Here is a 14,438-nt window from a genome sequence, read left to right as displayed (position 1 = left end):
TTCTGATTACGTAAGCTTACATTATCGTGCACCACCACCATTATTTCATCCCTTTTCCCCTTTTGATGGCTGTTTACTGGGCCTGCTTTCTCAGAGACCCGCTTTTTCACGCCAGCCTTTGTGCAACGTGGGCTCTACGCAACAATGCAGACGCACATGACCAAGGAAGGGAAACCGAAATTAATTTAACACAAAATCCAATAGTTCAACAATGCCAATGATGCAAATACAGCGATGCGAAAAAGAAAAAGAAAATCAGAAAACCTCCAACTCCAATGAATCCCAGGTATCAGTGCTTCATTTCTACAGCGCTTCCGTTCAGGCCATCAAGCACCAGGTACTTCAAACTTACAGCGTATTCACGCGGGCTGCCAGGTAGCAGTACATGGAATACGGCCTCTTCTCCGCCAGAGAATATGCTGCCACACCCACTATTGCCATCAGCGGCATCCACCACAATGAGCCATCTTCACGGTGGGTGACATCTACATCATCGCTCATCATATTCTGAGTTAGCCGTGCCCGCTCCGCCACAGCCGAGTTCAGCCAGGCTGCCAGAACGGGGGCGCGTCTCAACTGTGTACGGAACCATTGAAATCGCAGAGCGTGTAGTGCGCGGTAGCGAGAGTGCCATTCAGCGATAGGAATCCCGCGGCCATTCGCGTCAAAGCAAGCCCAGGCTCCGGCTCGCTTAAGGTCAGCCGATACGGCAGTACGGGCCATGACTCCATCGGCAACGGCTTGGTAGTAGCGCGTGACAAGTAGATCGAACCCTGCATCGCTATGGTTGATGTGCTCTTCAAGCAGGCCAATGTCATGGTCTAAGCGCGCCATACGGCTACGATCGCGCTCAAATACCTGTGGCTGGTGACCCCAGCTGGCCACATCTAGTGGTGCTATGGTGTGGCCTGGGCTGGTGAAAACACGCATAGCAAGTGTGTCTTGGGCGGTCCACGGGGCGTTGGGGTCAAGTTCCATGCGGCGGTCTGGGTGAACAAAGTAAGCCACCATCCGTGCAGCAGAACCAGACTGTACTAAGGGTTCCCAGACCATCATGGGGCTCATGATGTTGGAATGGCCGGTCTTGTCGGGAATCATGTCGAAAGCGTCAATGAATTTACCCTTCTCAACTTGAATGTCACGGAGGGTCTTGTGGGCCCCACATAGGGCTCTTGGTGGTGACTTGGGAGAGGGCATTGATACTGTTGCTGGTGCTAAGGCGGCCGGAGGCGACCCCTTGAGCACAAGCGAGCAAAGTCCCCAGTCAATGCTGCTGGGACGGTCGGGAATAGCATCCCACCCACCGCAGTAAACAGGCGCGGGGAGCACAGTATCTCTAGTATCGTAGATTCCCACATCAAACAAGTCGTCACCACTCAGCTCAACATCACTGTCTTCACTCGACGAGACTGGCGAAGCAGTGCCAATATCAGACAGCGAAAGCGGTGGAATATCAAATTCAGCAAGGGCACGAGGAATTAGAGCACTCTCTAAAACCCCAGTCATTTCCTCGCTGCGCGTGGCAACAGGAGCGTAAGCCTCACCAAGACCTTCAGGGCCTGGAAAAGCGCTCCGGTGAGCATAAACATCAGGTCTCTGCGGATCAGAAGGATCCCCATTCTGAGAATGTGGGGAGAGCTGGTGCAAGCTTATTAGTTTGCTATGTTTGCTTGATGTTTGCTAGAGAGGGCGGGGCAGCAACGCTACTCTTCTCTGTCTCTTCCCTCCGAAATTACTTACATTTTGTCTAGCCAGTGACATGCTGCCACCGTACTCAGGGCCCCTGGGACGACGAAGCTCCTGTTGTTCGCTCGAACTCATTCGTATATGAGATTTTAAGTCTATGTGAAGCTAAAAGTCGGAAGGAAAAGAAAGGGATGTAAACAAAGAAACAAGCAAAGGTAATTCTTGTAAGTGGGCTGTGTCTTTGTGTCTGTATGAGCATGTAAGTGTGTACTTGGGAAAATCAAATCCAAGGCAAGCAGACTATAGACATGGTGTTTTCTCTAACACACAAGAAATAACAAGGAAGAGAAAAAAAAAGACAAAAAAGAAGCCAGAGGGCCTACAAGTTCACAAGTTTTAAGACCCTTTACCCTATCAGTAGGTGGTTGTCTTCTGGGCACGGATTAGTCTTGCATGCATATTTCCCACTTTAGGACAGCTAGGACGACGCTAGCACTCATAATCAGGAAGACGCAGAACAAGAGCAAAAGTCGATACATGCCAATGCTTTGTTCTCTGCATGCACCAGAGCAACCATTAACTAAAGCGATAGCTGTGTTTTAGTAGTGTGAGGGCAACCTTTGTCGTGAGCCGGGCAACCAACAAAGGGGCTTGCGAGGGGAGGGTAAGCGTTAATGACGTCATTTGGTAAATTTTGATGTTTGATTTTGATAATGCAACGACAAGATGCTAAGAGAATGTAACAAAATGCAAAAGGAAAAGCGCGAGAGGAGATAACGGAAACATGGAGGGAAAAAAAACAAGGAAACAAGACAAGACAAAACAAAACAAAGGCTATTCCCCTCCCTCCTAGATCGCATAGCCGATACACGCCAACAGCACCCTCTCAAAATCGCCTCTGGTCTCCCCTTTGATCCTCCGTGCGAGATCCCGGTTGTACATTCTCTGGTACTCCACCTTGACACCCTCCATGAAACTGCGGTCCCAGTGTGCTGCCACAATGCGCCTTGTCAAGGCTTTTTCGTCCGTCCCAATTCCGGCCATAGCCCGCTCAATTTCGCGGGCCGCGTTCTTGCACGGGTTGACGGCATGGCGAAGCTGGTAGAGTAGTGCGTCCTCCATGTGACCCGAAAATTCCTATTTGTTCCAAAAAGTTAGCAAGTGGCCGTTATGTGTGTCTTGGTTGTTGAGCGGTGGGATTTATAATTACCTTTTTGATTACATCCTCCAGGTCTTTGCTATAATTCCTCCGGTATGCATCGGCAAATGCCCTGATCTGTGCATCATTCCGTGTTGCAAACAGGCTGCATATCGAAATTTGGTCTGTTCCCAGGCGGCCCTCGCCTGCCTGGTAAATCACCTGGGCATCGGCGTCAGCCTGGTGTGACTGTACTTGCACCTGGCTGTCGGCTCTTGTGCCACCCAACACTATCATAAACATGCGTTCAGTCTTGGCACTCAGGTCGCCTTTGACGTCGGCTTCGAGATCGCGGCGGTAGGTGCGGTTGTACATGCTCTTGATGGCATGCATATCAGCATTGGAGCGGCCAAGCAGTACATCATTGAGCGCACGTTCGTTGGTGCCGGCCCCAATTATCGCGCGGTGCAGCTCGTAGGCATCGTTAAGACACGGACCGCGCAGAATAGCTAGCAGTGTGAGCTGAAAATCACCACTAGTCTCGCTCTCGACGTCCTTTATCAGGTTACGCCGGTACTGCCGTTCAAACGACTGCTTAATAGCCTCGATCTGGTGCGGGTCCTTGTCGGCCAACGCCCGGATCAACGCCTTTTCATCTGTGCCGAAACCCTTCATAGCGCTACGGCACGCACTAGCTATGGGGTCCGCGTTCCATGCAATCACCTGGGGCGCTCCGTAGCCTGGAGATGGCTGGTCGGCCGGTACATAGGGGGGTAGCCACCGCCAGGCATGGGTTGCTGATGTCCATACTGTCCAGCAGGCGGCGGGTACTGGCCAGGAGGTGGTGCTCCGTAGCTAGGGGCGCTGTATGGGGCAGGGGGAGGAGCTCCGTATTGGCTTGGCGGGGGTGCCCCGTACTGGCTGGGGGGTCCAGGCGGAGGTGAGTACTGGGTGAGGGCCCCATGCTGTCCGGGAGGAGCACCGTACTGAGGCTGACCAGGCGGGGGGCCAGGTGGGGGCGCATACTGGGTTTGTTGAGACGGCGGGTACTGGCCATACTGTTGGTTGTGTGGAGGATATTGACCTGATGGTGGAGGGGGTGGATACTGACCCTGGGGAGGATACTGTGGCTGTTGGCCGTAGCCTTGATGCGGGTAGTGGTAGGCCATGCTGTCTGCAAATAGGTGACTTATATCTATAGCCTGTCTAGAAGAAGGACCAATGGATGGATTGAAAACTAAGAAAATCGAATCGATGGCCTGGGCTACTCGTCGCTATATGTACTGCTGATGGCTGATGGGTCTCATCCTCCCGTTCTTGGTCTTCTCTAGGCAGCTGACTGAGTTGCCCGGCTTAGCATTTTTTCCATATTATAATTAAATTTATCGATAATAATAATTCGGTGTATTATTTTTTTAGTATGGCAGGCAGGCTTCCCCTCATTTCCTCATCTTAGTGCCAAGGACAAAAGAGAAACGGTGCCGTGTTACTACAGCAGAAAGTGTAAACATTGTATGAAGCATTATTTTCCGTTTTTTTTTTTCTTTCTGTATTTTGTTTTCTTTTTTTCCTCCTCTCAAATGTATTTGCAGGCCAAATGTTGCCGCTCCCTCTTTTATTCTTCTGTAATGCAAATATCGTTGCTTTGCAACTTTAACCCCACTCACACACCTTAAAGCCGTCCATCCCAAGGTCTTAAGCTTATAAAACAACCTACTTTTCCGGGCCGCGTCGTCAACGAGTGGCGCAGCGCCACACCAAAAACAACATCTGCTTTTATCTGCATATGCTTGACCCTTTAGTCTTGTTTGTGCCCTGGGAAGAAATAATACAAGGCATACACACAATCGAATCATGGCTGAGGGCTACACATTCAGGGTTATGTGCCGTTAGAAGCATGGCTGTGCAAACTTTTGAAGTGAAAATGATGTCATGTGTGCCTTGTCTATTGTCAACCCTAACCCTAGCAACAACTTCATGACGCTATTCTCTTACCCTATACAGTCTAGTTCGCCTGCGCGAATGCCTTGGCTCTTGGCCGTTAGGCTCCCTGGGTGTTTGAAGACCTCTTGTTGCTTAGGTTGCTTTCTTTAGGCTCCTTGGATGTTTACTAGCCTAGTGTTTACGAGTTCTAGATTTATCGGAGGCCAAATATTGCCTTCTACTCTATCAGGAACAAGCATGCCATCCAGGAACGCGAAAATGGCGGGTCATCGTGGAGCTGTTGGACTAAAGATGAGAACAATTTCATTTTCTAGATTCAGACGTGCAAGGTGTTGTTATGTTCACTGCTCTGGAAGTTCATTTTACACGTTCCTAGTTTGCTGCTTGCACACATGATACGCCTTGCGTGCCTGGTGTGGCTGTGATCTGTAACTTGTAGAAAAATGCCCCTCTCGTCCCAAACAGTGCAAACAGGCTTGTATCTTTTCTTGCTGTTGTGCGCTTCTCTCTTCTGATTAAAGCTTATGTGGCATCAAGTTCTCTTTCCCATAAGGAATAGAACAACTTGGGCAGGGGCAGATGCGTCGCCTGACGCTGTCAACAGAATTTATGATGGGATGATACGCCTGTTTGGAATATTTATGCTTAGGGGTTGAAGGTGATACGGGAAAGATAGGAAAACATGCACTCTATATCATGTTGATATGCTCAGACAGCTCTCCAGGCACAAAAGCCTTGATCATTTCCTCAATTGGAACTCATCTTCACAAACTTGCCAAATCCCCTCATTAGTCATTTTTCCACATATCGATGTACAAGTCGCGACTTCGTGATTGCTTGAACGTTGCCGCTCACTCAACCTCGACCTATCATCAGTCTTCGCTGATCTGTGTCCTTCCCTAAACCCATCCAACCAACATACCAGCCACAATCCCCACCAGCACCTTTACATCAATACTTGCTTCGTAGTTCCTTTCACCCCAGTCTGCTTGAACAGTTGCCGTAGGTGTCGTAGTTTCCCGTTCCAAAGTGTTTGCCGGGGTCGATATCCACGACGACGACGATGATGACGACGACGGCGACGGGATCGAAGGCGATGGTTCTGATGAGTAAGCCCAAGAGGAGGGAAGCAAGTACGGCGTCAAAGACGGCATATCAATATCAGCTGGCTCAGTTGCTGTTATCGCTGTCGTCGTTTCCGTCTCTACCATTGACGAACAGTTATCCACTCCACTACCCTGGCCATTCGAGAAGCCAATTTGAAAGTCCACCGTAACGCCAGTAGGATAGCACTCGGTGCCAGGAGCCATTGCCACCGGTTCTGACCATGCGCCACTTGTGCAGCGTTGAAAGGACGTCGTCATGCAGTTCCAGAGGCCCTCGGGGGAACAGCGGGCACCCTCAAGCTGGGCTTGAGCTGAGATAAGCTCGGAAGGTGTAGAAGCCATGGCTGTCTGGGAGTAGCCAGCGAAGCTGAGAAAGGTAAGTGGTATATTTGACCGGACTCGCATGGTTGTTTTGTTCCTGGTCTATTGGCTTGGTTGGCGGCTAATGGGGAATATAGACATGAGTATGATAACTAGCAAGAGAAGGGGGAAAAGGTGCCTACCGCGCATATACGAACACTTACTAAAAACGAAGATGATCCAAGACTGACGGACTTGATCGCTTTCACAATATGCTCTCTTTACTGGGCACTAGACACTGCTAGGTCAATGAGTCCTGTCACAAACGAGGCCAGAAAATGAGAAGCAAAAGACAGACAAGCCACAACAGAAGCAAAACAAAGAAGCTTAGCACTTATGGCAGTATATAGGTGGTAATAGGTAGTCGTAGTCGTGAGGGGTAACCACCGTATCACCCTCTTCACGGGGGCTCTCATCAAGGTTATATATAGTACATGGTTGTTTGTACAATGAGCATACACTACTTAGGCCAGACCTATGCAGTGAAGGATCATGATGAATCGGGAGCGGGTGCAATGTATACACATGTACATACATGTACCAAGCCTGAAGGGCCTTTTGAGGGACTCTTGTGTCTCCATAGATCGTGTACACGTGATACACTCGCATCACGATGGAGGCCGCCAGTAAAAGGTGGGCGATAGATATCAAGATAATAGGGAGCTAAGGAAAGAAAAGAAAGGCTGTATTGAGTCGTAAATCATAACTAATTACCCGGCAAATGTCCCACCCCTATATGCTGTTATATATTAACCCAACCACATGCAGAGCTAGTCCCCCCCATTCATCACCAGTGTGTAGCCACTGCTAACACACCACCCGCTACTGCCATGGTTACGGCAGATAATGACCACGCATGCGAAACGCGCGAAGCAGCAGAAACAACCACAGGCATTGTTGAGCTGGGCAATGAGTACCCGGTTCCTGAGCCTAGAGGGACCGTTCCTGTCGTCGGTGTCACTGTCCACACTGATGTGCCTGATTTAAGCACCGTGACTGTGAGAGTAGTTGCAGGGGGTAGACCCTCAATTGGGACCACCGAATAGTCATTGGGGTCAGATGTAGTAGGAGTCGGAGGACTGGAGGATGATGCATCGGATCCCACATTAATAGTCTTAGTAACCATCACAGTCTGTAGAGAGGTGGATGTGCGGGAGGTGGGGTAGATAGGAATGATTGGGTAGGACGATGAGGTTGAGGATGTGGCAGCGCTATCAGAAGGCACGGCAACAGCCGAAGAGGCGGCAAGGAGAGCCGGAGTAAACAGAAGGTAATTGAAGCGCATGACGTAAAAGAATCGAAGAGCACAGACAAACGATATTGGAACAAGTACGGGAAAGTAAAAATGTTACAGTAGAAGAAGTTTGGTGTGCAATTCCTCTAGCAGCTGATCAATGAAAAGTCTCCTTATATATACAAGATCAAAAACGCTTGCAAGGGCTTGGAATGTCCCCAAGACACGTACATACGCGCTTTGAGCTACAATCTTCATGCACGACACGCAAAATTAATGAGGTTGGTATGTAAGGCTTTGCTGGCGTTGCAACAGCACAGTTTTGCAGCCAAGGCAAAACCGTGTAACGCTAGCCTGAAGGATTTAAAGTTGGTGGCTGGGTACAGAAAAGCCACTTCGGTTAGTTATCGGGATAATATACAGCTATTTTGCACCCCCCTAATCTCTACAGCCCATTCATCCTAACGTCTGACAACGCTTGCGACAAGGCTCAAAGTTCGATGCGACATACAGACCCTACCCCATCTTGACCAGCGCCAACCATCTTCATCTCACCTACTCCATCACTTATTATCTACAAACGTGCAGATTTTCACTACGTACACACGCAACTCTGCCGCAAAATGGTTGGAACAGGCACCATGCCGTCTATGACGGAGTACCGCAAAGAACAGACTCGTCTCCGCGACCTGATTGAAAAGCAGCGTCAAATTGCCAAGAAGCTGGTGAGTTGCGCCAAATAAATGGGATGCGACCAGCTGTTGCTACATTGCCCACCGCTCTCAGGGAGAATATACCCCTAATTGTTATCCGACCCTAGGCTGCTGTTGAAGAGACTATCGCTCAGAAGGAAACGAACTATCTCGAGGCCACACCCAACGGCAATATTATCTTCGGCTTTGACTCGTACATAAAAGGAATCAACTCGGCTGCACAACGCAAAAAGCAGAACGCGCCTGATGCGAATCGCGTGTTCTCCCGCTCATCCATATCCTACAGGCCTGTGGTCACTGGTGTATGTCTCTCCCTCCCCAGCCTCTCTCAGGACACCAAGTCTAATATTTGGCCTTTGACTAAGACTAACTCTCCCGCCCTCTCTAGGATGCCACCCCCGGATCATCTAACCCATCATTTGCAGCAACCCCAACCGCTTATAAGGTAGAATCCGGCAACGCAACACCTACCACTTCAACTGGACCTGCCCCATCGTCCGGAAAGGCCGGCAAGAAGAAGAAGGCCGCAGCCGTGAACGATGACGATAGCGAAGTTGATGCAAGCCACCCACGCAAACGAATCAACTTCGGCAGTGGGCGGAAGTGAGCAGCTATCGGAGAAATAATCTGCTATAGGCACATGTAGATTCTAGCTTAAGGTCTAGCAAACAGATGAGAACATGTCATGGCTAGCTTGAAAGGCCGGGTTCTACAAATGGGGGAGGGGGGGGGCCATGTTGAACATGTTCCGTGGCTGCCTAAGGGCACCTTTCTGCTAAGTTTTCTTAGAGCCCTGTGAATCCCCAGCCCATGGCGATAGTTTTCTATTATTCGTCCTCGAGGGAACGCAATATCGCACGTCATCGCTCGTATTATTAGAGTGTTTGTCAACGCTGGTCCCTACATATAGGAGAAATCCCAGTGTGCAAATGACTGCTATTGCTGCTGCACAACGTTGTGACTGGATTCTGCTATCGAAGGCAGTATCATATGTCTTAGGACAGCCAAGTACCCTCAAGCAGGGACTTCAACCTGAAATTCAGGTTGCCATACGGTTTTATGCTTGAATTATGACTGAATGATCATTATTTGCAATAAGAAAACACAATATACCCAGTACAATATGCATACATGGACTTAGTGTAGCCATAAGCTTGGGACATCAATCAAACTTATCCTAGCCGCACTATAAACTCCTCCTAAGTCGCCATCTTTAAGGTTCCTGGCGCCATTTTAGCCGTGAATACAAAGCCTAACTGGTCTTCCTTTTGTTTTATCCTTGGTGCTGGTATCCTCTTCGGTGTTAATTATTGTTTTCTCCTTCTCGCCCCCTTTCTCTTACACACTAATTCTGTTCGCTGACAACTAGCAATAGCGGCGAGAAAGAAAAGAAAGCACGCAAATATGATACCTATGAAGAATGTCTGGTAAGCGGTGGCCGCCTGCTTACAATATGCAACGTGCTCCCCCGTGCTGTGAAATACAAAATCGCTGATGGTGTCATTGACTCACCAACTTGTGCATTCGGAGTACTTTCTCCCTTGCCGCCACTGTGTATAGGTGCTGTCTGTGTATCTGTGTATCTGTGTATCTGTGTCTAGGTTCATGTCTAGTCAATCTAGTCTCAGTTTAGGTAATTGTGCATGCCTTGTTTTTGCTGTCTTTTGGGGTCGGTGAAAACGAGAAGCAGCGTGAGGACTTACTAGGGAATCCAAAATCAACACAGGGCGGGTTGGCCGATGGCTGTTAGTTGTTTTGGCTTGTGGTGCCGGGCGACCCTGGAACTGCCTTAGTTTACTTAGGAGAATTTGTTATATTAGAGACGGCGTGCTCCCTAAGACAGGTTTCTGTGAACAAGATTTTTGTTTCTTTCTGTATTGAGTGTCTATTACGCCTTGTTCTCAGCAGTTTATACAGCCATTTATATACCCACAGATCTACTGCTACACTATCTCTAGGAGCCGACCACAGATACCAACTCACCTCACAATGACAGGTATAAACGAGCCAATCTTGGGCGTATCTCGACTTCCAGCTAAGGCCCTACCACGCCGGAAAAGCAGGTAAGCCAGCCGCGCAAAGCAACCCACAGATGCGACGCAGCAGCTAAAATATGGCATGGATAGAGCCGACAAGAGCATCCGAAACCCGTCTCAAGACCCGTCGACCCTGACTCCACGAGACTTTGTCCCTGAAGACGAACGGTATATCTGCAACTCGCCATACAAAGAAGCCGAGCACCAAACCGACCTCTGGGCCCTTGACTGGCAGCAGGCGTGCATAGTGCTTGCCCTGGAGATATTTGAAAGCAAGCGCCCAGACTATGCCAGTGCCTCATATCTCGACTGCTTCAACTTTGAGGAGACGTTCCAGTATCTCCGGGAGATTGTAGGATCTCGAGCATCGACCTTCACTAAGCAGACACAGTTTATTGTGGCCTTTCGTTCCAAGCTCAAGAACCTGGATAGGTACACCAACCTGGGCGACCTCGACAAAGCAGCTCACACCGAGGCAACCAAGCTTGGGATTTTAAAGTAAGTAGCATCGTAGCCAAGTGCAAATTCTAAAATGCTAAAATTTGCGTCGGTCCTTTAGGTACTGGTACGGTTTTCCCGACGCCGAAAAGCGGAATTTGGCAACCTGTCTATGGGGGAACCGGGTCAATGCTGCGAAAGCAGCGCATTGCCAGTATCACCGCAAAGCAGTACGGCTAGGAACACCGATGTATGAATGGTTCCGAATTGAGTGCTATGAGTTTACAGTACTGAAAGGACTAACTGGATGGGCGTTTGAGCAAGTTTTAGTCCCAGGGCATTCACAAGGCTGATGGGCTTCCTGCTTGTCTATCTTGTTTGTTTAAGGTTCGGATAGGTATATAAACTTACCACATTAAAGCCTGGGAATTTCTTTAGCAGGAGGCATGCTGCGCCTGTGCGTATGAGTGTATATGTGCATGATGTATATTGTTTGCAGTATGGCTCAACGCCTCGTTTTGTACCGAAACGGTAGAAAATAGAAAAGCGGCAGGCAATAGTGCAAAAGTCGTACTTGCCCACCCTCGCACTGTACACCTTAGTTTCTGCCACTCGCGGGGCTTTAGGCCTTTATACGCTGAACAGGCCTAAATTCTGCCGGGCGGTGAGTCGAGCGCAGAGGGGCAGCCGCACAAATCTACGAAATTTCTTACTGTTAGACAACATCCCAAAATCGAATCGCCAACTATCATTGCGATCAAATTAACCAAATACCTTCCCCCCTCCCTTCTGCCTTCTTACTCCGTGTCTTGGATTCCAACGAGCTTCTACTTGGATTACAGTAACGGTTCCAAACTTTCCACTGTCCGACTCACCGACCCGATTTACCCCGGCCCCTCTCCGTCTCCGACATCTTATTTCTCTATCTTATTTTTCTACACCGCAAATATGGCTGATGCTACTAAGGATTCGGCGCCTACCGCCTCGGTGCAGGTGGAAGCTCTTGTAAGAATGCCCCTCCGTTGATGATATTCATGTTTGGCCCCGCACCAGGCCAGACGAAAGCCTACCTACCTACCCTGATCTACCTGTTCCTTAGCCTCCAACACCACGCCATCGCTTTGCCATGCACCCGTGTATGTGAATCATGATCTCCATTACTAACACTCTCGCTCCCACTCACTAGGTCATTCTGAAGATCGCTAAGCACTGCTCTTCCTCGTTTCCCACAACCGTCACCGGTGCTCTAGTTGGTCTAGATACCGAGGCCACCCTCGATATCACCAACTCCTTCCCCTTCCCATCCGTCGAATCTAGCAGCCCTGACCACTCTGACTCCTCGGCCCAGGCTTCCGCAGCTCCTCGTCAGAAGAGCATCATTGCTTACCAGACTGATATGATTCGCAAACTGAAGGAGGTCAATATCGATGCCAATGCCATTGGCTGGTACACCAGCGCCACCATGGGCAACTTTTTCAACCTTTCCCTGATTGAAAACCAGTACCACTACCAGAAGGACAACCAGTCGGCCATTGCCCTAGTCCATGATGTCAGCCGCAGCTCCCAAGGCACCCTGAACCTTCGGGCATTCCGCCTTACCCCAGCTTTCATGGCTGCCTACAAGGAGAACAAGTTCACCACTGAAACGTGAGTTTTATCTGAAAAACAAAGCGGTGGCTCTAGTGCTTCTTGTAGCCCTAGCTCTTAGTCCTTAGTTGCTAACCAAATCTCTCAAATAATTGCCAGTCTTCAAAAGTCCAAGATGTCCTTTAAGGACATGCTGGTCGAGGTCCCCATTGTTATTCACAACTCCCACCTCCTGACCACCTTCCTCCACCAGATCCCCCAGAATATTGCCTCCGGCGATATCCCCAAGCCCCGCTCGCTCGCTGAAATTGAGAACGGTCCCATCAAGCTACCCCCTTACTCTTCCATCGATAACCTTGATCTAACCATCGACCCGTTCCTGGAGAAGACGTGCGATCTGCTTCTGGAGAGCATTGAGTCTCACTACACGGACCTGAACAACTTCCAGTTCTACCAGCGTCAGCTCGCCCGCGAGCAGGCCAAGATCACCCAGTGGCAAACCAAGCGCAAGCAGGAAAACGTCACGCGTGCCATGCTAAAGCAACCCCCTCTAGCTGAGGATGAGTGGCAGCGCTTGTTCAAGCTGCCCCAAGAGCCTAGCAAGCTAGACGGTATGCTAAACGCCAAGCAGGTTGAGCAGTACGCTAAGCAGGTCGATGGCTTCACCGCCAACGTCAGTGCCAAGATGTTTGCCGTCCGCGACAACCTGCTGCCCAAGGCGGCGTAAAAGAAAAGGGACTAGGGGCTCTCTTTTTTTGTCTCTCCTTGAGTCATAGGTAGATAGTGTGCGCGTTGCTTGGAGTTCTCATGGCTTGTTGATCAAAATTTCTTGTTTCTGCTCTACTCTCTGCTTTTCTGCCATCTTCATTTTGTATCTTGCTTTTCTCCCTTTTCTATTTTTTGCCATTCTTTATTGCTTTATTTCTTGGTGGTGCCCTCTTTGTTGCCCATCCTATCCCCTCATCATGTGTCTTGGGCTTGTTTTTTATGTCTTCGTTCTCTGATTTTGGTTCCTGATTCTAACGAGAGATCTTGAGTGCCTTTATGGAGTTCACTTTTCTTTTCCCTCTTCTTCTTTCAGGTTGGCTTCCCAGGGGCTAAAACAAAAGTACTCGGGATCAAAAAATAGAATTGGTGTTGGTTTTTTAGGATGTGATTGGGGGTGGAGTTAGTTGCCAATGGAAATGCAATGTGCTCTGCACTTGTTTTGTGGGGTCTGTATGTGCACGTGACTTCTATAAGTGCTGTCTCTCGGACAAGATGATGAGACCGGCAAGCTCTTGGAGAAGTATAACAAACGCATAAATTCAAGGTGAAATCCCAGAGGCGGAAAAACTATACCGAGGACTTATTACAAAGCAAACTCGACACGGTGGGACACAGCGCCTGTTATGGGCTATGCGTTATGGCTCTTCTACTTCATGGCTTTCAAAATGGGCGGGGATTTTGACTAACAAAAAAGGACCAAAAGAGACAACAAATGTGTTGGGAACAAGAAGTGGTCTTTGTCCTGACATGTGATTCTAGGTCCGTGGAAAACGAAAGCAGATTTTCAAGCTGCAGGCTCAATCAATGGGCACCTGCTTAGTGTGGCGGCTACTCATTGACAGGGACTTTCAACCAGACGAGATAGCTTTGTTGTTGGGATTGTAGCATGAAGAGAGGGACAGAGGGGAAGCCAGCCTCGCTTATGAGGAATGGATTATAGGCTTCAGTAGGCTCCTTACAAGTCTTGGTTGGTGACGATGAAGACACCAAAGTTGCATTGTGCGTACAAGGGCTACGCAATCAATCGATCAATTGGGGGAGTCAGAACTCATCGACAGAAAAAAATACAAAAATCTGGCCGTTTATCCTCTATTGTGCTTTACAAACCCTGAGTTTTCCGCCAATAAGGGTTTGTATAAACGTAGCAGTTGTAAAGGCCCTAAAAATCTGCCGAAGTTGCTGCAGACTAGAGGGGAAAATATTTTCATCGATCCTTCCTCCTGTGCATCAAGGAACCCCGCTTACCGTCCGGGGTCCAACGATGTAAACGGCCCAGAAAAAAAGGTAGGATGGCTGGCAATGGAGGTACACTTGCACTAGAATGTGGTGAAGAGATACCTACTCGGCTACCTGAGGACCTTATGGCATCTTTCTGTCCAAGCTTAGTTGCAGGTACCAAGAACGGGAAGATGCTTGCTAAATTTTGCT

At 49.1% G+C, this 14,438-nt stretch overlaps 6 protein-coding genes across 6 annotated transcripts; 2 read left to right on the top strand and 4 right to left on the bottom strand.

Moving 5' to 3' along the window:
• Nucleotides 1-348: 348 nt before the first annotated feature.
• HOO65_030808 (uncharacterized protein) lies at nt 349-1,821 on the bottom strand (the record flags this gene model as incomplete). Its single annotated transcript, XM_071002172.1, has 2 exons — nt 349-1,620; nt 1,741-1,821. The coding sequence occupies 2 exons, from the start codon at nt 1,819-1,821 to the stop codon at nt 349-351; spliced, it is 1,353 nt and encodes a 450-aa protein (XP_070860487.1).
• A 714-nt stretch (nt 1,822-2,535) lies between these two features.
• Nucleotides 2,536-3,993, bottom strand: HOO65_030807 (Annexin A7; the record flags this gene model as incomplete). The annotated part of the gene is made up of 3 exons (XM_071002177.1): nt 2,536-2,823; nt 2,897-3,503; nt 3,548-3,993. The coding sequence occupies 3 exons, from the start codon at nt 3,991-3,993 to the stop codon at nt 2,536-2,538; spliced, it is 1,341 nt and encodes a 446-aa protein (XP_070860486.1).
• A 1,674-nt stretch (nt 3,994-5,667) lies between these two features.
• HOO65_030806 (extracellular protein) lies at nt 5,668-6,279 on the bottom strand (the record flags this gene model as incomplete). The annotated part of the gene is made up of 1 exon (XM_071000491.1): nt 5,668-6,279. One exon carries the CDS (start codon nt 6,277-6,279, stop codon nt 5,668-5,670), a length of 612 nt encoding a protein of 203 aa, XP_070860485.1.
• Nucleotides 6,280-7,021: 742 nt separating this feature from the next.
• HOO65_030805 (uncharacterized protein) lies at nt 7,022-7,519 on the bottom strand (the record flags this gene model as incomplete). Its single annotated transcript, XM_071000490.1, has 1 exon — nt 7,022-7,519. The coding sequence occupies one exon, from the start codon at nt 7,517-7,519 to the stop codon at nt 7,022-7,024; it is 498 nt and encodes a 165-aa protein (XP_070860484.1).
• Nucleotides 7,520-8,091: 572 nt separating this feature from the next.
• On the top strand, nt 8,092-8,788 carry HOO65_030804 (histone acetyltransferase subunit NuA4; the record flags this gene model as incomplete). Its single annotated transcript, XM_071002392.1, has 3 exons — nt 8,092-8,193; nt 8,289-8,483; nt 8,570-8,788. The coding sequence occupies 3 exons, from the start codon at nt 8,092-8,094 to the stop codon at nt 8,786-8,788; spliced, it is 516 nt and encodes a 171-aa protein (XP_070860483.1).
• A 1,382-nt stretch (nt 8,789-10,170) lies between these two features.
• Nucleotides 10,171-12,969, top strand: HOO65_030803 (uncharacterized protein; the record flags this gene model as incomplete). The annotated part of the gene is made up of 6 exons (XM_071001877.1): nt 10,171-10,244; nt 10,308-10,715; nt 10,777-10,905; nt 11,498-11,660; nt 11,842-12,302; nt 12,402-12,969. 6 exons carry the CDS (start codon nt 10,171-10,173, stop codon nt 12,967-12,969), a joined length of 1,803 nt encoding a protein of 600 aa, XP_070860482.1.
• Between the last annotated feature and the right edge of the window lie 1,469 nt (nt 12,970-14,438).

The sequence above is a fragment of the Ceratocystis lukuohia genome, assembly GCF_044167205.1.
Source record: "Ceratocystis lukuohia strain C4212 chromosome Unknown Supercontig3_pilon, whole genome shotgun sequence".
NCBI lineage: Eukaryota > Fungi > Ascomycota > Sordariomycetes > Microascales > Ceratocystidaceae > Ceratocystis > Ceratocystis lukuohia.
The sequence above is the reverse complement of the archived record's forward strand: the minus strand, read 5'-3'. Positions and strand labels throughout refer to the sequence as shown.